This window comes from Equus przewalskii, chromosome 20 (assembly GCF_037783145.1).
Source record: "Equus przewalskii isolate Varuska chromosome 20, EquPr2, whole genome shotgun sequence".
Taxonomy (NCBI): Eukaryota; Metazoa; Chordata; class Mammalia; order Perissodactyla; family Equidae; genus Equus; species Equus przewalskii.
In genome coordinates, this window is record NC_091850.1 from 6,520,713 (window position 1) to 6,546,602 (window position 25,890).

The window sequence follows — 25,890 nt, forward strand, 5'->3', positions numbered from 1 at the left end:
TTAGTTCACTTTTACTTTAAACTATCTGTGTGATCAGGGCGTGGTGGGACTGGCTGTGCTGAACACAACAGCAGAAGTCAGGCTATCCAATCCCTTTTCTCAGTCTGGCTCCAAGCTAGCTTATCAGTGGGCCTCGGGTAACTCAGCGAATGAGACTATTTTTACATTTCTTCCTCTGCAAAACGCACAGGGGAAATGGCGCTCTTCCTGCGTACCTGTGTCCTTGCCCTGATGCACACCCTCCATAATCCACTCCCAGCCATCTTGCACGCTTCACTGCATATATGAACCCAGGCTCCCGCCACACTGGTTTGCTCAAGCACCTCGAGTCCTTTGAGCTCTCCTGCCTTTGTGTTTTTACACCCCTCTTTGTTTTGCTGATAGCACCCCGCCCCTCCTCCCCATATACTAACTCTCCACATCCTCTACAGCCCGACACAGATAACCCCCAATCTTCATCCCTGTCCATCCTGGTGGAAGGCCATCTCTCTTTCAGAACTTTGGCTATGTTTACAGTCTGTTCCTTATGTTTGACACTGTGATTGAAGCCTGGTAGTGCCACTGTTTTCCCCTGTGAACACTGGACTGGCAGTCACTGGCAATCGGAGAGCGGCACGTCTGGAGCACTATGGCGTAGCGGTGGAAAGCAGAGGCTCCAGAGCCGTGCTGCCAGGGTGCAAATCCTCTTCTGCTCCTTCCTGGCAGAGAAGCTTGGGTTGCTTTGCTAACTTCCCTCTGCTTTGATTTCTTCATCTGTAAAATGGGGACATTTATAGCACCTATCTCACAGGCTGTGAGGGTTACATGAGTTCATTTGTGTGAAGCACTCTCTATCAACTACTATTCTGATGTGCCGTTTGTTGTGTGACCCTTCAGTACCTGTCACAATGCTCTGTACATTTTGGGGGCTCAGCAAATATGTGAGGATAGTAGTGATGCTATTGGATGGCTCCCATTTTAGCATCCAGAGGTTCCTCAGACTTTGTGGAAAGGAAATCTTTGAAGCAGGAGCTGAGGAAGTTTCAGATCTTCTCTTATGCAGTGGGGATTTAAATTAATACTATCCTAAGAAAGCCACCTGGTTGAACAAAGTTTCCTGGATAAGAGAGGTTCAGCGGGCACTTTGTCCCGTGAGCAGGGGTAGGACGGGGTCTGTATGGCCTCCACCCGCCACTGCAGTAGGTACAGAAAGATTTCAGTGCATTTAAGAAGTTCTTTTACAAAGATTAATGCTACCTGAAAGACAAAAGGAGGCCATTAAGGCCTGGTGGCAGGAGGGGTTTGAGGCAACCTGAGGAGCATATTTTAAGGGATTCGCAGAGCCAATGGGGAGTTGATCTGGACAGCCATGAGATTCTGTAACTCCACGGACCTGGGATGCTCAGAGACTCTGGACGAGTTTCCCTATGCATGTAAGCTAGCGCTTCCATAGCAGCTTCACTTTGAAGTTGTGAGGATACGTGAGACCAAACGTGAAGACATGAAACGTGGAAAATGCTCCTATGTTCACGATCCAAAAGGTAAGTGAGTATTATGTATGTACTTCCAACATACACACACAGCCCTAGGTGATGCCTCCTACCCCTCTTTCTGAGGGTGTCCTGAGATTCTGTAAAGTAGTCTGCAAGTATAAAACATCGTGTAAATAGCATTCAAGAATACCAAAATACAGCTACCACTCTGATGTTCTGTCAGTGATGGCACATAGGAGCCCACTGTAGATGCCAGGTACTTTACAATTTGTCCAAGAATTGCTGGTTGATTACACAGTTCACTGGGAAGATAATTAAATCCCCGTGTCCTCTCTGTTTCATTACACTGTGTACTCCTCTAGAGTGCTTCCTTACAAATGAGAGGCAGAATGCTCCACTTGGATCTGTGACAGAGCACGCCACCGCTTCGAAGGGTGCCAAAGGCTCTCCACACAGCATGCTTACACAACTTCAGAGACACACACTGACTAGATCCAGGAATGAAGACACTCCGTAACCAGATGCGGCAAAATGTTATAAATGAGATCATTTGATTGTGCCAAGAGACCTTGCCAGGGACGTTGAGAAGAAAGGTACATTCAAATTTCATAGAAGCAGGAAGACAGGTTTTAAAATCCAGAATCCTATTAAAATACTTTATAAAATAAATCATAAAAGTCATCAATTATGTCTCAGAAAAATATACAAATGCCTCATTTTCCAAAGACATATATTTGAACTTATTATTTCTTCTTCTGATTTTATGAGCAGATAGAAGAAATGATGTAGAGCTATGCTGTGGCAAAAGCCACGCAGCAGGTGACACAATACTGTTATAAAGGATGTAGAGGCCAAACACATGTCACCATTTAAAACCCCTCTGACCTTTTAATTGCTGATGCCAAGATCTAGAAAAGCTCTGATAGGATGAATAACAACTAAGAGGAGCTCACCCAGGAAACAGACGTATTATCTAAAACAAAGGGTCAAGGTGAGCTATTAAAAAGCTCAAGGAACATTTTAGAGACAGATAACATGCTCTGCATGCCTCCCTTCACGGTCCCCAACCAACTGGAAATGCTTACATACAGACATAGGAGACAGAGGGAAAAAACCGAAACAACCTCCCTGGGCCCTTACTCACAAGGGTGGATCTGTGAGTCGGCAGTGGCGTACCCGGGACCACAGGCTCAGGCATTACGAGATAAGCAGCTAGTCAGACTCAGGAATCTTTGTACCTCTCCTGGAATTTTGTCTTGGGGAGTCTGAGGTCATTTCAGGTGACTTTCACAGCCAAGGGATCTCAAAGTCAGCAGTCCTGCTCTGCCTTGCATTTCTTGGACGCTTACTCTGAGAGAGCCATTCCACGGCAATTGGAAAAAGAATACTATCAGAGACAGACGGTGAATGAAACTAAAAAACCAGGTCTTATCTACACAGGTGCCACAAGTGGCATTTGTTTGTACTCAGTAGCCATATTGTGAAGTGTAGACTAACTCTGGCCATCTTTAGGCTTTCACTACCAAATTGAATGGCATGTACATCAAGACATGAGTCAAGACATGACAAAATTAGTCATGTGGCACTTGGCTCCTCCTGTGGTAACTTCTGGACAGCAAGCAAAGGAGCACCCCGTGGTTCACCTTGATTCCACGAATATTTATTGAGTATCCACCCATATATACACCAGGCACTGGGTAAGCGCTGGGATGATGGGGAAGCTGTAACAGTAACTCCTCCTCTCTCCTGAAGAGCTGCTGTCAGATTCCCTGTGTTCAGAACGAGCATAAGCTGATTTCCAACAGAGCCCATGGCTCTGCAGTGTTCTCTCGACATTCAGTCCTATCCCTCCGGTGATCAATAGCATGCCTTTGTAAGGAAGTTGGTCAGAGTTAGGGGAAAGCCCTGTGGGTAAGAAGACAGCAAAGCCAGCTCCCAAGCTCCAAGGCGCCTGAGCCGAAGACCACAATCTCATTACTGCTGTGAATTAATCAACAGCAACAACTTCCACAATCTACCACTTCACACTGGACCTTTGAATATATATGCTATTTCCACTCCTGGAGCCTGGGTCAGACCCTCAATCTTTTTAAGAACACTCTTGTGTTGGCTGTGGAATGACAGAAAAAGAAGGGGAAAAGTCATCTAACTGTACTTACTTGTGAAAGGCTTTGCATACCCACTTCCCTGTAGTACCTTCCACATTCCTACTTTTCTTTCAAGTTCCAGTTAAATGTCGCTTCCCTGTGATACCTCTTCCCACTCATAGAATATTATCTCCAAAAGTATGACAGGCTTCTCCCTGCTACAGCCCTGACTAATTAAGTTGTCCTTTATCTGCTAATAGATATCTCCTACGTCTCCCATGCTTCTCAAGGGCAAGGACTATGCCTTAATTCTGTGTTACCAATGTCACTAGTGTACCTGGCTCAGAGCAAGTGTTCTGGAAACAGTCTCTCCATGGATGGTATTCAAATTACGCATATGTGTTGATGCTGTGTTTCCCTAAACAGGCTGTAGGTTATTTGAAGCTATGGTTTACACCTCTGTCTGGTGGCCTCAGATAGCCCTTTACAGTGCTCATGAAGCAAGAGATCATCCAAAATCTGTTGATTTGTAAAATCATCCTACAACTAGAGACTGCATTTCTGAACACAGATAAATTCGTCTTCTTTTTCTGAAAAAATTTAAAATCAAACTCAAAGTCATCTGTATTTGTTTCAACCAGATCCAGATTTGGGGCTATCACCATCTTCTATGGTCAGCAGGTGGCAAAGCACAGAGCAGAACTGAGAGGGCCACTGCAGACTCTCTCTCTCCTCACATTCACACTTCTTCTGAGCTTCTGACTTCATGGGTTTTATTCAGCTTACATGTTAAATAGAAACTGATCGCCATTCAAATTCCTTGGTACGAGGGAAGAAAAGGCCCAGTGATTGCTAGAACCCCTTCTTTGATTACTACCTACTTCTATAATTTATAGTCTATGCGTATATATTCACGCTTCTATCTTTCAAAGGAAATCCAACTCTCAGACTAACCTTTCAGATCACACCCCATAGTTTAATACCAGTTTGTCTTCTACCATGCTAGAATAAAAGCTAGTGAATGTTCCTGAAGAAAATCACCTTAAGGCTGGGTGATTTCAAACAGATTTTACTATGTGAGGTACTTAAAGAGAACTCTTACTATTTATAATTTAGAATAAGAAGCAAAATTAAATTAGGAAGTGATTATGCAGATATAAGAACATGTTTTTCACAATACAAAACCAGAGAATTCATGACATATTTGTCTTTACATTAAACCTTAGACTACTCCATACTTTCTCAGCAATGAGACTGTGCATGCATGGGTGTGCCGCAGAGACAAACTCTGGAACTCAAGCATAGAACTCTTGGTGTTCTGCTTCTTTCTGGCTACCTGCTTCATCTCTATGGCTACCACATAAAAAGGACAATACCTTTAGCAACAGCTCTATCACTTCCGTGTGGACAAGTCCATGCACCGGTTCTCCATTGATGTGCGTGATCAGGTCCCCAGCCTTCAGTCCAGCCTGGCATGCTGGACTTCCTTCTTCTACATTCTAAAGTCCAAGAAGAGAGTATATGTTTGTAAGCAAACAAATGACAACCCTACTGTTTCTACTTGCAGAATATTTTGAGTTAATTAGCAAATGATCCTGAACTCCTAAGAGAAAATCAAAAAGGCATGGTTACTATTGCATTCTGCCATCATCCTAAAATGGGAGAAATCCTATGGTTTCCTAAGAAATTTCAGGTGATTTGAGAAGGTGTTTTGTTTTGTTTCTATTTTTATTTTTTTAAAAGAACACCAGGGAAAAAACTAAGAAGAAGAGAATGAAAAAAGGATGGAAATAGGACTGTCTTTGACTATTTCTACTAGACTGGTACCAAGAGTGGACAATCAAATGTGAAAACTGGACTGAACTATGAGAAAGGGTTAATTTTCACTAAATTCAATTCCACCACATAGATAAAGGGAAAAAGCCCTAAAAAGAAGTGGAACAGGTCCCAAATGGCAGCTTAAGAGAAAATGCATTTGCTGTTAACTATGCCTCAGCCAACTTGTCCATTCTCCAGTTTGGCTAGGAATGAAAACTAACAAGGATGAGAGACTGTTGGTCTTACCCAAACGATATGGTGCACCGTGTAGATGTCACTGTCTCCCACGTACACCCGGATGGCGCGGATGGTGAAGCCATAGTTCTTCCCTGAACTGTGGATCACAATGGGCTGATGGGGACTGGCAGAAGCCGCTGAAGAATCCCGGCTGGGAGAGGAATCTCGTGAAGAAGAAGGGTCGGAGGACAGGGAATGGGGAGACATTGGGCTTCCCAGTGGAGACACAGCAAACATATCTGCAAGAAAGCAGCCAGTCATCAAAGCTGATCCTGACCACGCCAACGTCCAGGCAGCCAGCCTCAGCATGCCAGCCCTGTCAGGACTGGGAGCATAGTCGCAAAACAAGTCCATTCACTTCTAATAGCAGAAGCAAGAAGAAATGGTATAAAAATATTTATGTTGGTAACTAGCATGGATTTCAAAACAGAAGCTTGTCAAGGACATTTCAAAAGTTCTCTATTTTAATTAATTTTTCAATTAATACTCTAAAATCATAATTTCTTTGTTTCCTACACTAATGAAAACACACAAAAAACTTAGCTGCTATCTGGCTGTGATAGTTTTATTGAATTCATTTTATTTTAATTAAGGAAACAAGCGATGGATGCATGAATTTTTTGAGCACAGCCTCACAGAGAGTGGACTCTGGACCACAGTAAACAGTTCTTAGACTCCAAGCCTTGCCCTAAATAACTTTAACACAGTCCTTTTCAAACACCCATGGCCAGGACCGTGATTTCCAATTTGCTAGCTGCTTTTTACACTATTATTGAACTATTACTTATTAAAGAATTTGATCAAGAAAACAATGAAATGGCAACTTCTCTATAAAAGAATCACTCCTTGTTACTATGGTTACAACTGATTCTCTTCATATATTACCTGCAATTCTCATATGGTTTCCAAGAGGATAATGCAGGTGAAATAGAGAAATTTTAAGAGAAACTCAGTTCATACTCCAAAACACCAATTCTACGCTGTTTTCCTTATTTTATAAGCAAACACACTTTTAATTTATAGTTCATATCACTGTTCCATCTATGTGAATCGAAGCAGACTTTAGCTGGTGATATGAAATTGTGGGTGTTTGAGAAAAAGAATAATGTACAAAAGATGCTGAGGCTGAAATGTGAGCTCAGCTGGAGCCAGGCTGCAGAGTGCCCAGCACTACTGAAAACTCACCAGGCGTGATGAGTATCACCATGGCCACAGTAGGCTGAAAGCATCATACTACTATCATTGTTCCAGTTCTATGTCTGTCCAAAGTAGAATAAAGCTAAACGTATCACTATGCGTGCTCCTGCACTCTCTGACTTCATGTGGCATCGCGGTGCTGTTTTGCTGACTACCTTCTATCTAATCCAGAGGCCAGGTGAAGAGACATACACTGGTGGGCAGAGAACTTCAAAACATGCAAGCAGGAAGGGGACTGAGTGGATACACATTAGATCCAAACTGCTAAAAAGTCAGGCCTCCAATTCTTTAACTCATGACAGTTTCCCTTATCTCTCCAAAGGGAATGATTTCTCTACTTTCTCATGATGTAGGCTTTCTCACCAGCTTTCAGAAGTGAACTGGACCACATCACACTTATCTTCCTGACTGCGGCTGCCCTGAGGCCATTGCCTTCGAATATAAACATTCATTCAAACTAGGGAGATAGGTGTTTGTTTTATGGCGCTAAATGGGACATCTCCCAGAAAACAGAATATGCTCGAACACACACTACCCCCAAATGAGCATTTGTTTATATCCAATTTCTTTCTGCACAAATTTGAAATTTCAAAAATGTAAACAATCTCTTTTATACATGGTCTGCATTCTTCCAAATGCAAGCCATCTGCAACATAATTCATTCCCACTTCCACTCTCTTGCTGTCATTTGAGTGAGAAGTCACAACCACCAGGGTGTGTATTTCACCTCTGCCAGTGGAATTACTATGGACACAGTGATTAGCAGAGGCAAAATCAGGTTGTGGAACAATACCGCAATTCAACAAAACCATAATTAAGCGCAGTTTTCTAATACTGGGTGGAAAATGATTTGACTACCAGTAGGAGGAAGCAGAGCTCAACAGACAGGCCTGAGAGAACTTATAATCTCAGCGCTGTCTGACTCTCTACATCCCCAGAAATGAAAAACTTATGTTCTTTCTATTTCTTCATTAATTAGATGAGAAAAACTATACTTAGCTTTCCAACACAGAGGCTGCAAACAGCTCTGTAAAGTATATAAATGATGAATAGTCTAGGAAGAAAAACTATTCAGAGGAGGGAAATTTATCACTTAACTTGGAGAGCAGGAAAGAAAACAAATAAAAGAAATAAGCTTTTGTGGGAAGGAAGCCTCATCTCCCACTGCAGAAAGAAGTGAGAGGAAGTGAACCACACATGCTCCCTGGGAGCTCTGGACGTCCTGCAGGGAGATGCTGGAGGGAGCTGTGCTGGGACACCAACCGTTGGTCCCTGCTTCAAGCAATCTTGCAACTCAATCAGCAGTCCCCTGGGGGAAGGGGGGGCACATGCACAAATCACACAATTTCATGCGAGTTGATGTCTCTCTACCTCCTGGGATCATGAGGGACAGAGCACTGGCAGAAAGGGACTTTGTGACTTTCCCCGAGATTTTCTTTTTCTCTGTGCTTTCTAATCGCTGCCGAGCCATGTGGGAAGCGGGTTCACTGGATGGCTTTGAGGAATTATCTGTATTGTCCACACACTCGCTTCGTCCATTTATCTGATCCAAGTGCTCTGAAAAACTGCCAACTGTACAAAGAAGAAGGAATAAACACATTCAGGAAAATCTGGGATAGGAGGGGTGGGGAGAGGGGAGGAGAGAGAGAAGGAAGGACAGAGGCTGGAAACACACTCCCACGCAGCTCAGGAGTCCTCAGAGGGTCAGGCAAACGTTAACAACACATGACTGGTTTGAGAAAGGTGACATGGAGGAGGAAAAGACGAAAGAGGTATCCATTAGGTTTCATTCTACCTATACACAAGTCTGCTAATTGTCAGTAGATGCCTCCATTTAATGAGGAGAATAATTAGTTTCCCGAATCTATATTTTACAACCCTCATAAAGACAAGTCTCACCACCCACTATGAAAGGCCATGCTCTGAACCAAACATCACCTTATGAGCACCATGACCGCCCACTGTGTACTAGGATTATACTATGCTGCTAATGATCATGATTAGCAACACTGTTAATAATGGTTTTTTGACTGTGGACATCATTTAATTAGTCCATTGCAGGCTTATGCCTGTGTTATCTCTTAGCATCTTCCTAGGACACACCTCATGCTAGGCTCAGGTACAATACTTACAGAAAAGTGCCTAAGGTGTCTCCTTTGACTTCCCACACCACACACCTCCTTTCATTCTAAGCTCCTTGTAAATTTCAAAAGACAAGACAGAGGATATTACGCACTACATTAGTCAATGGCTCACTACATCCTCTTAATTTAGATAGTCTGTCATATGCTGATCTGCCCTGAAGTTAATGGACCGGTGGGACAATTCCTTCCCCTCTAAGCCAGCCATGCTTTCTTTATCTTTAATTTTATTAACCTTAATATAAACTGGAAGGTTTTTTTTTTTTTTGTAGTTAAAAAATGAGGACTTCCCTCAGCAGAGGATCATAAGATAATATAACCATGTAGGATGATACAGAAATGAAAAATCACTCTTGTCGGTCTGGTGACTACACAGACCAAGAGTAAAGAAAGTTCTTGAGCAGAAGTGCCATGCTGAGTTCCCCAGAGAAAAGCTGAATGGCCACCCCTTTTGGTTTCTCCTACTCCTTCTCTCACAGGCTATCAGTTTTCTGTTTTCTTTCTTTTTTTAATTGTTAATAATATATCTTTGTCCATCCAGAAAAAACGATGCTAATCTTATTTTTGCCTATAAATGCTACATATAAGCCCCTTGTGCTTTAAAAATCATCACCACTACTATCACCTTAACAAAAAACAATCCAAGCGGAGAATTTAATACTATTATAAATGATCCTTTGAAAGACCAGCTAGCACATTTTAAAGTGCTGACCACACGATGTTCTTTGTCTAGAAAAGAGTGAGGATTAGACTTTAGCATTTCGGTGACACTGCTATATATACACCACTTGGTTGCACAGTTGAAGCTTGGCCCTAGTTCATGGGAGGTGGCACAGACCCTCCAGGTGGGGTCCAAGCAAGGGGAAGCCCGGGATGTGGGAGAGTGGGCGTGGGCATAGCACAGTTCACGGCCGTCTACTCTGCCGTAGGTACAGGAAAAGATTCACCGGCTTCCACGAGGCAAGCATCCGACCCACAAAGGAAGCCAATCTTAAGGCAAATATCAACAATCTTTCTACTCCCATACGCCAAACTCGAACTCACTTAACAGTACATTTATTTCATTCGCTCTAAATAAAGAAATCAACTGCCGAAGGCCTTGATAAAAACTGCTTCGCACATCGAAAATCTCATCTCACAAAACTTAAGTTCACTTTTGGGTAAGTTACACGCTCCGTTCTCTTCCTTCCTAGTTTGGTTTGGATGCGATCATTGATAAGTATAAAATGAAAAGCTGCATCTCTTTACAATGAATAATTTGTTGGATGCATTCAAGCACCACACCTAAGACTTCAAGACTTTTACTTTTCACTGATTCAAATACAAGGTAGTTAAGAAAAAAGAGAAACAGGTATAAAGCTGTACCTCCCTAAATGCCAGAGTGTGAATATACAATGTTCTCTTTTATCACCCCTCCTTCTTGCTTCATAGCACAGTATATAAGCGTGTGTTTCTTTTCTGCCAATGGTAGATAATGTCACCTTAATGTTCTGGAAATGTCAAGGATTCTTCCTTTTTGATGGCGGAGCAATATAAAAATCAACAAATTTAATTTTACTACAGTCATGGTTTTCAGATTCCCTAATTACCCTTGGCTATGAGCAAATCAGCTCATCCCTCTATTGTCTACAGCCCCCAAGGTCTTTGACTATTTTTAGTGTATGTATGGGGGAGACAGAGAGAAAGGTGGTTTGAATCTATTAATCAAAATGCATGGCAGGGCCTTGGCAGATGTTTTTTTTAAATGACGAAAGTAATCAATCAAATGCTTAGATGCTGTTTCCCTCCCTCTACGTCCTCCCCTTCTGACAGTGAGTAGGCTGAAGAGGTCAGCAACAACTCACCATATTAAGAAGTTTTAAATGGGGGTAAGTATACTCCGTGCAGAGTAAGATAACAAACTAAGAAACAGCTGAGACCTTAGTAACCAGAAATAGAAACTAGTGAGATATCTACATCTGATTTGGTTGCCAACATGAGCTAAAAGTGGTCAGGAATCGTAGACTGCTAGGTTGTGTCTGCACTACTTCTTCACTGCTATTCTCTTGGCTTTATGCAAGAATTAGACAAGTGGGATTATCCTACATGGAAACAGAAGTGAGGTGAAGAGAGGGAAGAGAGAAACCCAACATTACTCTTCCCCATGATAAACTATAAGCACATGTGCAGCTCCATAGAACCAAACTTTTAGTGATGCTGAAATAAACCCAGCCTGTAAAACTGGTTTTCCTGAAATGATTTAAAAAACCTTACATTATGAATATTCAGTTAGTTAAAAAAGTATTCATGAAAAATCTTGGAATCATTCATGGTTATCAATATAACATACTGAATATGACTTAATGAAAACATTTATTATAGCGATGCTAAGCCATATCCGTGCTTTATTTTCTCAAAAAAGCATAAACGCACATTGCCCTGTAGAAGGATATGCTATGTATAAGATTTTTATAAACCAAATAACATGTGAAATGCACTTCAAGGGCTTGCTCTGAGGGAAGTGCAAGTTTGATTACCTAATGAGGATACCTCCATTACTAAGGGCCAGCAAGTCTCCATGATACATTCAACATCTTAGAAATCTGTGAAGACACTGTTCCTCTTGTTGGGAAGGTTACTTCACACAAAAGTGACCTTATAAAGCGCTTTCACAGAAAAGACCCAAAACTCCTTGACTGCCTCCCAAGCAGCCAAAGATGTCTCAGGAGTTTCTTTACTCCAGGTACCCAGCCGGGGAAGGTAACTTTTGTCTGCAGTGAAGTTGTTTCATATGCACAGAAAATATCACTTTGCATTGTGTGCCCTCTCCCCTCTCAGTCCTAGACGCATGGAGGCAGCACAGCATCCTCTGGCACTCACCGACGGTCTGGCGCGGAGAGGGAAGTTATTTGGTACAATCTGGCCCCATAACAAAACCAATTTCTTCAAAGAAACAACCATCCATTTCAACACTGGAGGGAAAACTGGCTTTATACTGTATTTTATGGGTGATTTAAGACATTGGTGAGGGTAATTTTGACCATTTGACTATTTGATATTGTCCCTTATTCCTAATTTTAGCTAAACGCAACTCCACAAGACATGCGTTTGCATCAACAACAGAGAACATCCTCCCTTAGTGTGTTCTGACTGTCATCCAAGGATCTCACGGAAACCCAGCTGTGAAAGCTAAGGCTGGCTCTTGGGTCAAACTGAAGCCAGAAGGGTGTGCTGTGTGGCCATGCACTAAGGAGGGTCTGGGACAGTTGATCTTAGTTCTTAGGGGCTCATCCCTCAAGCCCAAGAAGCACAGCTGTGGAGGGAGTCTAGCAGCACAAAGCACTCACCACCACCCCCCGATGAGACCAGGCCTGGGACTCAGAGCATGGGCAGTCACCTCCCAGTGTGGTGGATGAGGGGTGGATGGCAGGTACCTGGCCCAGGGCCTTACCTGACAGAGTGGAGCTGCTGATGGTGCTGGCTGGGGTGGTGACCTCGGGCTCCTCCTGAGTACACTCTGCAGGAGGAAGGGCTGGCTTTTCTGGCTCCTCGTGGGGGTCTCCAGGGCAGGAAGCAGCTGCATCTTGTCCTGCCTCTGCTGAAATAGCCAGTTTGGGAAGCAGGCCAGAACTGAGTTTACGTCTGTTGCTTTCTGTATCTGAAGAGTTGGATGTGGATAACTGTTGCCTTAATCAAAACAAAAACAAAGTCATATATACATACCAGGAAACTATGTTCAAGGCAAATTTTGGAGGAAACCAGGTAAAAATGGAACTTGGATAAGCCTAATCAACACCCATCTAGTGCAGTGGTTCTTAAAGCCTGGTACCCAGAGGAGCAGCAGCAGCATCACCTGCGAACTTGACAGAAATGCACATTCCCTGCCCCCATCCCAGATCTACTGGATCAGAGACTCTGCTAAAAACACCCAGCAGTCGGTGTTTTCATAAGCCTCCAGGTGATTCTGACGCACCCTCACGTTTGAGAACCACTGCTCTAGTTGCTACTGCTTATGATATTTTTTAACAGGCATTTCACATACATTTCAGAATATTCTGAACTCCAGCTTAACGTTTCTGTGGATGGCAAAGTTGTGCTTTTCGTTTTGTCCGCAGGGTCTTCCTTCTCTTCTCCTGAATTCTGAGTTATTCGATCTATACTGCTGAAAACCTGGAAGGCAAATAGTCAGTGCTTATCAGTAGCTTCTTAAAAGAGTGTGTCAGAAAAAACTCCACATCTTGGGAGAAAAACTTTATAGTACGACTAGAGTTTGAATTGGGACTGTGAATTCAGAAGGTACTTCCAATGCTGTTCACTTAGTCGTGAGACGAATGGTCACTGCATAATTTTTTTCTTTTGGAGTGGGGAGCTATGAATCCATCACCCTCTCACCATGTCTCGCTATGGACTTGGTATCTGCAAACAAAATCCATAGATACATTTGGGTTTCTAGGCCTGGGGATCAATGCATACTTTAGATTACTTTTCAACCATGAAGTCAATCAGAAAAAGAAAATCACAGAGAAAAAGATTTAATGGCCACTAGAAGGGGGGGGGGAGCGAGAAAAATGAATTGGAATTGAGTGTGAAGAGAAGGACAAATTACCTGTTTCAAGACTTATGTGCAGGGGAGGGTATAGTATATATTTGGTTATGAGTCAGACATATCTCTTTGGCTTATGAATCACATATACAGACAGGCAGCTTCCTATGTTGGTACTGGGATTTCTGAAGGGTATGAGCGCTTACTTAGGCAAACCCGAGGTCTCTGTGGTCTCACAGGAAAGATGGAAGGGAAAACGGGCTGAGAGCCAGGGCAGGAAGCACTCCCTACCATCCCACTCAGCCACTTGCTGCTCTCACGGGAATGGCCCTTGGACCTCCTATAATCTACGAGTTAGGAGGAAGGTGGCTAGAGAACAGGAGACGGCGGGAAGGAAACAGGGTGTAGGGGCTAGCCAGAGAACAGGTACTGGTGTGAGCCGATATTCAGCGTTACCACAGCCTCTGTCCTGGCCGTGGGACAGATCCGCCACCACTCCAGCGAAATCTCTACCTCACTTTGTCATTTTGACAAACAGGGAGGCAGTGCGGGCCACTTTGCAGACGCACTCTAGGTAGTCACTTAGATAAAGGTACAGAACACTTTAAAGTCACTAAATGCTATAGAAAAGCTAAACAATAATCAAGCAAAGTGCCATGGCAACAGAAAATATATAGCTACTGAAAATAGCAAAAGGGAGGTGGGGTGCCCTCTAGGTGCATTTCCATTTTCCTAGGGCCCCGCCCTGCCTCAGGACTATCAGGTTTCTTTGTTTTGTTTGTTTGTTTTTTAATCTTACCACAATCAGTAAAAAAGCACCTTTGTCAAACACTGATTTTATTATCTTCTACCATTTCCAAAATTCTAGCTTGGCTTCCTACTGTGTCTTTAATATAACTTACATTTTCCCTTACTGGTTACAAGACTTTCTCATTCCACAATGAGTGGTCCCCTAGTGTCTCGCCTTATTTCAAGGATGAAGCCTTCTCCTTTGTGTTGTATTCTGTGCGACCCTGGGAGAGGCGTCAGTGCACAATGAGCTCAATGTTCTTCAGCATAAGATGAAAGAAACGGGGGGATGCCCCACAGCCCGGCACGGAGCTAGGCCAGGGCACGCAAGGCGCGCTCAGCACGTATATGGCACCACGTGCTCCAAAGACAAGACTCCGAGCGTAAGTTTGTCCCTCCAAGAAAAAAAGATTGATCTGTGCAGAGTGAAACAGAGAAATACACTCCTGTGGGGGGCAGGGACTCTGGATTATCAAGATGGTGGGGTCACTTTCCCTAAACAAAAAGGTATTTTAAGTACAGGAGACGCCAAGACTCAAAACACTGCAGGTGGTTCGCACACTCCTGCCCAGCTATTTAGGGGCACCTACCATCTGGCCAGTGAGAAAATCTCCCAGAGAGTCCCGGTATGTTTATGCCGTATTTCACTTACTTTTGAAAACCGATGTGAACATGAGGAAAACTGCCTTATCTCCACGTTAAAGTCTTCATCATTCGTGTCATCCTCTTCCTCGGTCTCCATGTGATGATACTTCTCTGACCGAGCTGCAGAGAAATGGTTGGCAACAGTTCCCATTACTCCGAATTTTGGCTGTTAATTTAGACATTTTAATTAGGAGTTTCTATATCAAAGCAACATCCCATTTAAGAACTCATAGGTTCAAGATTGGAAGGTGCTATCAAAAGTGGAGATAATATTCGACGAAGTAAACAATGTTTTATATCAGATAATGCACATACTATCAAAATAACTTGTGTCATCTTCGGATTCCAGTTGGGGAATAAATTCTGCCTTCTGTCTCAGCAAACTGTTCCAGTCTAAAGAACGGAAGAACCGATGCTGTTTGACTTCATACGCACCACCTTGGGGCGGGGAGTAGAGGAAGGACAGAGAGAAAGTGTTAAACTATCCTCCAAGCAAAGGGAAACATCAGTTTTTACAGACGACCAGGAAAACAGAAAATCTATCCACAGAGAAATGAAGAAGTCATGGAAATCTTACTTTTTCATTCTATAACCAAACCCCCCCCCCCAAAATCTTCCCATAATTTATTAGCAGATTTGATTTTGCTAACAGCAGTTGCTATGCCACAGTTTTTCTCTGTTATTTTTTCCATGACTTCCTCCCTTTTTCAAAGGTTAATGATGCGGCCACTTAAAATCACATTATGCTGAACCTGGGGACCTGGACACATGTTGGCCCAAAGCAGACTTGCTCATTACATATCCAAAGAAATTCTAACAAGGCGCAAAATTGTCCTCAGCAGTATTTCCTCTGGAGGTAAGGTTAACAAAGATGAATTTTTCCTAAATAGTATATAATGGTTACTCTTCAATGTTATTGGATTGCTTATTAACATAGGCAGGAATTAGATTCTATGTATTATAGATTCTTTTTTTTTTTTTTTTGAGGAAGATTAGCCCTGAGCTAACTGCTGCCAATCCTCCTCTTTTTGCTGAGGAAGACTGGCCCTGAGCTAACATCCATGCCCATCTTCCTCCACTTTATATGTGGGACGCCTACCACAGCATGGCGTGCCAAGGGGTGCCATGTCCGCACCCGGGATCTGAACCGTTGAACCCCAGGCTGCCGAAGCGGAATGTTTGCACTTAACTGCTGCGCCACTGGGCCGGCCCCTATATTACAGATTCTTAAGTAAGTAACTGGCAAATCTGATAGATTTATATGCATGTGATGAAAATCAATTGCAATTCTTAAGTTTTAGGCTTCTTTTTGCCAAGTCAGCATGATAGCACAATTCAGTGAAAATGTTTTTTAATTCAATGCATGACTTGGAAGAGTGATTTTGAAAGGCAGATGTCATCAAAATATAACACCCTACCCCATGTAAAGAGAAGAAAGTACACAAGTTTTAAAATCATAGTGTGAGAATCAGGCCTCCACCCTGTACTCCCCACCCCCACCCCCGGTTCATGAGGGAAATAAGGAAGAACCAATCCTGAAAAAACACCAGGAGGAGAGATTACTCACAAGACTAATACCAGCATCTAATCAGCCTCCCTGCCAGGAGATGCCCCTCTAAGTCTGATGTAAACACCTCTTTAATGCAGTTGTCACCCATGTTTCTCATCCTGTCCTCAGTGGGGTACAAAAGGAATAGGATGAGAAATGCAAGCTGCATGAAAAATGGGCTTGGATCTTGGGGCAGGGGAACTGTCTGTGTAGTTCAAAGATGTGGCTCTGTCACCATCAGGCCCCTCTAGCCCTAGGTGCAGGTCAGAGCTCCAAGCCCAGCCAGGGGAAACTAGAGTTCTTAAAACAATGGAAGGGAGAGATAAGGGTAAAGTATGAAAATCCCCCCTAAAAAGGGAGAACGGGTTCTTCTTTACAAAGCATTTGATTGGAATCTTTCTCTAGGATCCTATCCAGGCATTCTCTGTCTTCACAGCACGATACTCAAGTCTGATGGTGATCACAACAGGAATGGCATCAGCAGTGGGATTTGAGGGCTGACTTCGACAAGCATTGCACTGGATGCTAGAGGCATCTTGTTCCCTTCAACTAACTCATTAAAAGTAACCCCACAACGAAGTAGGCATTATCAACTCCATTTTTAGAGGGGGAAACTGAGGATAAGCAATTAAGTATTCTGGACCAAGATCAGCCAGTGGGTAAGGTTTAGAGGGGCTGAGCTGAGGTCTGTCTAAAAACACCCAGGTCCATCCTCAGTGCCATAATGCCACACGCCATATAAGGGGAAGGCATGTTTTAGTTCAGATCCTATCCTGCCATCTCTCTTGCACCAGTTTGGAAATGAATTCACAACTGCCGATCCTGGGGAACATGGCTGAGCAGCCAATTCCTGAGGCTGTTCCCATGGCACCTCTGCATAGTCCAGCTCCAGTCCTCCATGCCTCCTGGCTGTCACCTAGCCCAACCAACAGCCTGAAACACAGCTGGTGACATTTTCTTGTAGTGCTCTTATCTTGGAGTAGCTTAAAGGGCTTAAATATTTACCTACCCAACTCCCTCACTGTGCCAACGACACTGAGGTCCAAAGAGGCAAGCCCTACTTGGTGGCCCACCATACACTATAATGCAATGACTACCACTTCAGTGGCTGCTCGTGGGGCCATATCACATGACAGCTCTGATAATCTGAGGCAGCTCAACTTTACCTAGAAAAGCAGTTCTCTAGAGCCAAGGGCTCCATCAGCACTTCTGGATCACAGCCAGAGTGTCCGGTTTTTCACTCCCCGGCCTGCCACCCTTTGGGACCCAAGTCAGGGAGAACATTTGCTTCATTCCTGTGGATGATGACAAATGGGTCCTCCCCAAGGAGTCACAGCCCATTGCTGACCCAGCTCACATTTCTCCAACTCTGGCCTTTAAGCCCCATTGAGAAGAGGTTGCTTATCACTGGGTCCTGTTCCTCATGCACTTTTAAAGGGATGGGGAAGAAAAGAATTAAAGGGACACACCGGGGAAGAATTATCTCTGGGCTAAACTGTTGGTACAATACGGATGAGGGCATTATGAACCAAATACAAATTATCAGACCCAGGAACTCATGAACTTGACAGCTTCCATTGTAAGAATTCTTCAAGAAGGGAAGGGAAACTGATTACTTCTTGGGGTCCTATAATGCACTAGGTTGATGTACTAGACACTTCCACGAACATGTTTGCATTTAGTCCTCACCATAATCTCATGAGGTGCATAACATGTCCATTTTCACAGATTAGGAAACTGAGACTCTGGGCAATGAAGAAACTATTCCAGACCTCCCAGCGGGTACACGGGTGGGAGTCAGTCACATCTGAGCAGCTCAAAAGTCCAATGAGCCATGCTGCCACTCAATACTCTACAAGTTCAAAAGTCTAGTCCAAGGACGCCAAGTTCCCCAGTTGCAAGTTATGCTTTGGCACTAATGTTCTCCCTTGAGTTTTTCTCTCCTTTCAGGGAAGTTTCTTAAACATCCATCATGTTCTTCACACTCCTTTTCTCAGCCTCTCTAGTCTCTCGGGCAAATGTGCATTCGCACATTTTCACGGTGCATTATTTTGCCCGCTAAATATGCATTAAATCCAAAACGCTGTCATTGGAAGCAGCATGGCAGGCCTGCGGGATTCTCCGCCTTATTCTCCGGGCCCTACTGGGATCTGTCATGTTGGACCTGCCTGCTTGGCAAGTACTTCCTGACAATGCTAAGAGCTTGGGCAGGGTCTTTTAAATATCTCTTTTGAGCTTCTGCTAGGAGATTTGTTTCTCAAATTGTCAAACCCTGAAAAGACCGAAAGCAGAGGTCAAGGAGAAAATGTGCAGACAGCTAACCTGCAGCATATAATATATAAACCTGAATGCGCTAACCATCATCATAGCCTCATCTCATTAAAGCTAGCCCCATTCAAGAATCCAAGTATTCTTAGAGGGAAACGGGCAGAGTATTAAGTGGGAAACTCCAAACTGACACATGAACACTGAAGGGAAGGGTGCTCTTTCAAGGGGGTGCCAATTCTAATATATGCTTAATCATACCTTAGGACAACACTTCTCCGGGAGAGTTGATTAGGGCATATAAATAAATATTTGTACTGTTGCAGAACAACCTTAAAATGCCACTGCTTCTCACATTTGGCTCAAAGAGTAAAAATCACTCCTCAACACTCTGCCCCATACAGAGCCTTGACACTAATTCTTTGACAGCTTCTCACATCTCTTGAACCATAAAGCAAATCTGACCGCAGGTCACAGAGGGTGGGAAATAACAAGTTTGATAGTCACTGTAAGGCAAGAGGAAAACCAAACAGGATGGGAAGAAATATCGAGTACTCTATTCAAAGAGCTCAATCAGCTCAAAGGTTGCGGGGGGGGGGGGGGGGGGGGGGAGGGGGCGGTACCGCCACCATTTCTGTATCTTGTATGTCCAAAATGGAAAGCATGAGATTATACTTGCAGAAAATTAACAACGACAAAACCAACAGCACTGTCCCCACAGGTTCTAAGAGGCAGAGTGGATGATCTTGCACCCTCACAATAATCCTGTGATGTGGCACTACTATAAGCTCCATTTCACAGACAAGGAAATGAGGCACAGAAAGGTAAACCACCTGTCCATGGTCACACAGCTGAGATTTAAACTCAGGCAATCTGACTCTGGAGTTTGTGTTCTTAACGTCCATTTAAATTGCCTTTCCCAGTTAAAGGCCCACTCATCCGCTGAAAGAGGAAAAAAAGGCAGATGGTATTCCAGTAACAGCCTCAACTCAAAAAGGTTTTCCCAACTGAGCCCTGATTTTAAACCTTCTTGGATTCTCTAATACACAGTCTGCAAGATTTTTCTGTAAAAGGCCAAATAGTGAATATTTCAGGCTTTCTGGGCCCTGGAGTCTGTCATGACTACTCAGCTCTGGCACCGTAGCATGAAAGCAGCCATGGACAATATGTGAATGAATGGCATTACCGTGTCTCACTAAAACTTTGCTTACACAATAAAGATTTGGCCCATGGGTTTCACTGCATCATCATAAACTCTAGTAACACAGCACCCCACATTTAAGCAAGAACAGAACCCTCCAACTGGGGAAGCTGTGGGCAACACAGCTTACATTGTGTATATAACAACTCTTATATTGTGGAGAACAATATATATATTTGGAGCTGTTGCAAATGATTTTTGTCTTGGAAAAAATAGGGGAGAGAATGATTTCTTCAGTGTTTTCTGATATTTCTATCAAAATAGGGTAGAATGAAACAGTTCAGAGTAAACAACCATCAAGTCAAGAATTTTCACTGATGAAAATTATGGATACTTTGTACGTGTTGTGTGTGTTTCTATTTAATATTTAGTCTCATTTAGATGAAACCACATACGAGGGCAGGCTGGAACCCTATATTGAAATCTCTATGCCTGTCTACTCAGAATATAAGGAGAAAAAAGAAAAAGAAGGGCAGAAACAAAAAATTGGAAGCAGAACGGTCAGGACAAATAATCAGCAAGAAACAAATCTACTATCTCCTTAATCTTGAAAGTCAGTGGTTTTTAACACCCCATCTCGGCACCAGGCCCTGGTGCTGATCCCAGCGATGGCACAGCAGGCTTCAACCCCAGGCGCTCATTTCTACTAATTAGTTCAAGTACTGATAAGCCACTTCAAAGCCCGAGACAGTGACGTACTGGGTCAAATGCTTCTGGGAATATATGTATTTTTTTAAAAACCCAAACAAAAAAAGCTTCGCATCTCTATCCTCTGTTTCAAATTATTTAAGATATGTTTGTTTCAGGACAGACGAGTTACATTTGCCTTTGAGGTTTTCTTCCAGAAATAATTTACTTATTGAAACAAATTAAGAATAATTTCTGATTTGCAAAAAACAAGAACAACAATAAACTACCACCAACCCTCCTAGTGTACATACTGCTCTGAATCAGAAAAAAAGTCTAAAATAGGATTGTTCTAATGTGTTGTAGTCACGTTCTACAGCGACTAACAGATGTTTCCTATGCAAAGAACAGAACACAAACAGAAACCTCTGAGGCCCCACATAGATACAATTTCTTGCATACTAGTAAAATTAAAACATATGTGCTCTAACCTGTTCCCAGTCTCTCCAGGGGATTCTGCCTGAGAAGCAAGGTAATCAGATCCTGGGCATCAGGTGGGGGCGCCTCATCCTTCTCAGGCCAGTTGATCTCATCTAGAAGGAAGAAAAGTAGTTTACAACTTTATTGCTCAAATGCTGGTCCAGGTCCCAACAGCGTGAACTCACCTGGGAGCTGTTAGAAATGCAGCATTTCAGGCCCCACCCCAGACCCACTGAATCAGAATCAGCATTTAAGGAGCTCTTCAGTTGATTCCTAGGCCCAGGCAAGTTTGAGAGGCATTGTTTTACAAGGGATGAATAGCACAGGTTTTAACAAGGCAGGGAGAGAATACTTCAACAAGCAGTGTCCTTCATTTGCCTTTTTCATTCACTTTTCTTTGGCAGAATTGGCTCACGACAAATTGCTCCTTCTAGTTATTAAGAAGACTCAACATAGTGGAAACTCTGAACACGTGCATTTCAGGTGCTCGCCCATCCAGGCATCATCTGACAGTAACATTTCCTCTCCGACAATTCTCAGCTGAGGATTCGGCCACAGCCGCAGAGCTCTTCAGCTCCGAGAAGCAAAAAACAATTTAAAAACAGTAGAAGTAACTGTTTCCAGAGACAAAGGAAAGGTCAAAAATGCTAAGACTGAAGGAGAAAAAAAATCCAAAGTAATCAGAGTAATGGAAGTATTTAAAATCTGTCATAAATATTAGACTATGTTCTACATTCTAAAGGAGTTTGCCTGAAGATAGGTGTGCGTGCTTGTGTGTGTGGAAATGCAATAAAAACATGAGTTATATCTGTGTGTGCCTGCCTCTAGCTTCCTCTGCTGCAGTTTAAATCTGATTTGGAAAATCAAACATGAATATGCATCTGAGCCGTGAGGCATCGAGAACAAAGCCAGCATTTGCTGCTTGTGTTAATTAAACAGTTGATTCCTCTTGCCATTCAGGCCTTAGTGTATCAGAAAACAGCCTAGTTATAAATCCATAAACAGCTCAGATATTGTATAAAAGGGTTATACACTGCAGGCAACTCACAAATCTACTTTGTTAAAGTTTACAAATATGCCTGGCTCGCAAAGTCAATGATAGAAAATAATACTGTGATTCAAGGGCTCCTCATATCAAAACGAATTTTCTCCCTATTTCCACTGCTGGACCCTGTAAGCATAGTCCAGAACGCACCGGAGGTGGGTGATGGAGATGTCAGCGATAACTGACAAACTTTGAGGAAGACAGGCCTTTTTGATCTATGCTTCGGGGAAATTTACAAAAACAGCAGGTAGAGCCTATTTAATTATCATTTAGTTTTGCCACAAGCTGCATAACAATAGTTAGGGTCAGCTTGTAGGTTAAGATCTAAAGGTTATTGAATTTTAAATGAAAGATGAACAGCTGTTACAGAAATAACATTACACCATAACAACTACCAATGAAATCATTAACAATCTGTGGATTAAATTTGCTTCCTTCCCATTCTCATTATTTATTATTTGGTAGACATTTGTTTTAGGGTTTATTACATTTTTGTTAATTTCTTCACTGTGCCATTAGCCATTTTTCCCATTTATGCAAATGGTACTCACATTAACCTTTTCTTCCCTGGTGCAACTTTCCTATTATGGAAAGGAAGACTGGATGGCAGTGAAATCATTTACAAATCCCACACCAATTTCTTTTACAGAAAAAGCAAACCATAAAAGTTGGTTACATTGCTAGCGCATTTCCAAATTCCATGTTAACAAAACTCCGTCAGATCAATTCTCAACACAAATTGCTCTCTTGAGATTGTGAAAGTCAGTTATGTGCTATGATGAGTGAGTTCTTTTAATTTGTTGGCTAAACTGTTTGATAAAGGTTAACATTTTAGCAGTAAAAACTGCCATACTCCACAGAATTACACTAAATAGCTGCTTCCCAACAGTGGCTTAAAGATAACTCCTGATGACATTTACCACTGATGACTTGTCCAAATAGCTCTTCTGGAGTGTCCCCAAAGAATGGCACGCATCCAACCAGAAATTCATAGAGGATAATCCCCATGGCCCACCAGTCCACCGGCTTCCCGTATCCCTGCCTCAGAATCACTTCTGGTGCAATGTATTCAGGTGTGCCGCAGACCTAAAGATGATTGGAATATCAGAATAATAGGAATATTAGGCATGAATTAAAATGAGCAATATGGCTAAACACCAATTATTTTGTCCAGAGTACACCTGCTCAACCACATGGAACCACACGGACAAAGGACTTAAGAACAACAATTATAAGTTGGTAACTCTAATACCAAAGGCAATAAATTACTTAAACACCAAAGAAGGGAAATTTAAAATGCTGCTCTAATGCTAAACTATGTGTAATGTGTAATTTCAGATTGAAGATTTGACCCTTTTTGGTAGTTTTACTTATTTGACAATATTAAAGACATTTGTAATCCTTAAATTTAAAATAATAATGCATTTTTTTACCTGTCACTGTCAGAGATCGTTTTAGTATTTATATGACCAAAATATATTCACACTCTGGTAACTCCATAAAAGCATGACAGTTGAGATGTGTTTACCTTAAGTAACTTTACAATGAACAGATTGTGGGCACATGGTAATGAGGCATGCTTAAAGGGAAATGGGCCATGGCTCGGATTTTAGCAGCCGTGATTGTACGATGCATCAAGAGTTTCATGAGTACTCTACTGAGACTCCTGAATTTCTTACAAAAACAGTTTTCCATTTGTCTCTCTCAGACTCTCATCTTGTGTGCAATTAGATCGTTCGTCTTGCTAATAGACCATAATGTTGGGGGAGGAATGAGGAGGAGCGGACAGTTCAAAGAGGCCCAGGGAGAAAAATGGAAGGAATTTGCACTTTATTAAATGCAAGGCTTACATAGACATCTAAACCCCTCCTGGTACTAATGTGAAGACAGCCTGCACAAGTGGATTCCGAATTTCACTGGCAATAGTGTACTTTGTATTTCTCTACAGACCTGAATAGCACGTAAGCTTACCTGTTTGTCCAGGAACTCTCGAGCATCCTTCTCAATGTGACCCTCATAAAGATTGGTAGTCATGCTCATCAGTCCCACCTTGGATAATCCAAAATCTGTCAGCTTTATGTGCCCCATGGAGGTGACCAACAAGCTACAAAGCGAAGGACATATATTACAACGCTCACTTCGAAGCTGGTTCTTTTCTTTTTAGCTTTCTCCCTCCCCCGTCAATTTGTAAGACTATTTGGTATATAGTATCAACCTTATTACAAAGTCCAGCCTGGGAAGAGATGAAGCCACACAAAGATGTCAATTACTTGCATCTGGTGGCTGAGTGTAATTCACAAAGGATGGCCAGAGGCCAGGCCCCCTTAATCTTTGTTGGAGCAGCTACATACAGTATCATTTACAACTTAAAACTCTTAGAAAAATTCAAGTGTGGAATTCTGACATCTTTCCTCTGCAGAATAAGGAATTAGAAGAGAAAGGGCTACCGATAATCCCTCCCTTGTCACACATCAGGAACTAAGATAAGCAACTCATCTGTGATTTAAATGAGACATGAGATAAAGAACTTGGACAGAAAAATGTAGTATTGTTTCAGATTTCAACTTCCAGCTCAAATTGAAACTTCTACTCATTAAGCAAAAAACCCTACATTTCTTATACATGCAAAGAATTCACATTTGGCAGCTTTATGAACTTACGTTTTTAAAAATTTTCGTTTTAAGGGGAAAGAAAAATTTTAATTAAAAATTAAAGGAACAGAGGAGTTGGAAAAAAAAAGAAAAGCTACTGGAAGTAAATATGCCAAAATTCTATTAGCTGTCCTTGTTTGGTAATGTTGTGAATGAAATTTTTAAGTTTTTCTGCACTTTCCAAATTTTCTGGAATGAGCATGAGTTAATTTTATCATGAAATTTTCAGTGCACTTAAAATCTTTACATATTAACACGTAATGCTCTTGGAGGTGTCTCAAATTAGTAGACAAAGCATGAAATGTTTAATAAACGGCGTCAAGATGAACAGCTAGTCATTTGGGGAAAAAAGCATCTATCTGCATGTCAGATCAGACACCACTAAAATGAATTTCAGATAGATTAAAAATTAAATTCAAAATCAAACTGTGAGTAAAAAGAACATAATATCAAGTATATCCTCTTGGAGTATTTGATACCAAATGCAGAAACTATTCAGAAAACCAGTAGCATTCTATGCAGCTATTCAAAAGTTTACATAATAAAAAGAAGTATTTATTTTTTTTTAGGTTTTATTTTTAGGTTATTTTTATTTTATTTTAGGTTATTAACTAACCCTGGCTTTATAATCATCTTTTTCTTGTTTCTTATAAGCTACTATTATCAGCATCATAGCCTTTAAAGGATTATATAAAAATTCCCATACGTACTGTTAAAATAATTCATTTGAGAATATTACGGGAGAATTTTAAAAAGCGCAAAGCAGCATTAAAAGAAAACATTGTTATAGACCTAGGAAAACTTTTTGTATTGTGTGTAAAAAAGACCTGTATTTCATCAGTGTACGTACTTGTCTGGTTTCAAGTCCCGGTGTACGATTCCATAATTATGGAGATATTCCAAGGCCAGGACTGTCTCAGCAAAGTACATCCTGGCCATGTCGACAGGGAGGGGACCCATGTTCTTCATCAAGGTAGCGCAGTCGCCCCCTGGAAAACACAAGGAAAAGATGCAGCAGGCACAGCATCAGCTAGGACTGAAGGAGACCAGCAGTTCAGGACGCAGAAGTGAACTTCAAAGTGGAACGGCCTCTACCCTCAGACACACTATATCATGTTCATAAGTGGAGACTGCGTGTTAAGTAATCATGTTTCTAATTAGGAT

The 25,890-nt window shown here is 42.2% G+C and overlaps 1 protein-coding gene across 19 annotated transcripts in view; it reads right to left on the reverse strand.

Annotated features, from left to right (window-relative positions):
• MAST4 (microtubule associated serine/threonine kinase family member 4) overlaps window positions 1-25,890 on the reverse strand; it is a 576,955-nt gene that overhangs the window by 12,612 nt on the left and 538,453 nt on the right. For 14 of the 19 annotated variants that reach the window (XM_070586850.1, XM_070586849.1, XM_070586848.1 and 11 more), the window contains 11 exons: window positions 25,577-25,715; window positions 24,047-24,179; window positions 22,996-23,161; window positions 21,042-21,143; window positions 15,224-15,346; window positions 14,916-15,028; window positions 12,974-13,101; window positions 12,383-12,618; window positions 8,183-8,383; window positions 5,624-5,853; window positions 4,936-5,058 (listed from right to left, as the gene is read on the reverse strand). In XM_070586850.1, the coding sequence (XP_070442951.1) occupies window positions 4,936-5,058; window positions 5,624-5,853; window positions 8,183-8,383; window positions 12,383-12,618; window positions 12,974-13,101; window positions 14,916-15,028; window positions 15,224-15,346; window positions 21,042-21,143; window positions 22,996-23,161; window positions 24,047-24,179; window positions 25,577-25,715 (1,694 nt within the window). The remainder of the gene's footprint in view (window positions 1-4,935; window positions 5,059-5,623; window positions 5,854-8,182; window positions 8,384-12,382; window positions 12,619-12,973; window positions 13,102-14,915; window positions 15,029-15,223; window positions 15,347-21,041; window positions 21,144-22,995; window positions 23,162-24,046; window positions 24,180-25,576; window positions 25,716-25,890) is intronic. The other 5 variants (XM_070586853.1, XM_070586852.1, XM_070586851.1 and 2 more) reach the window with 1 other exon arrangement.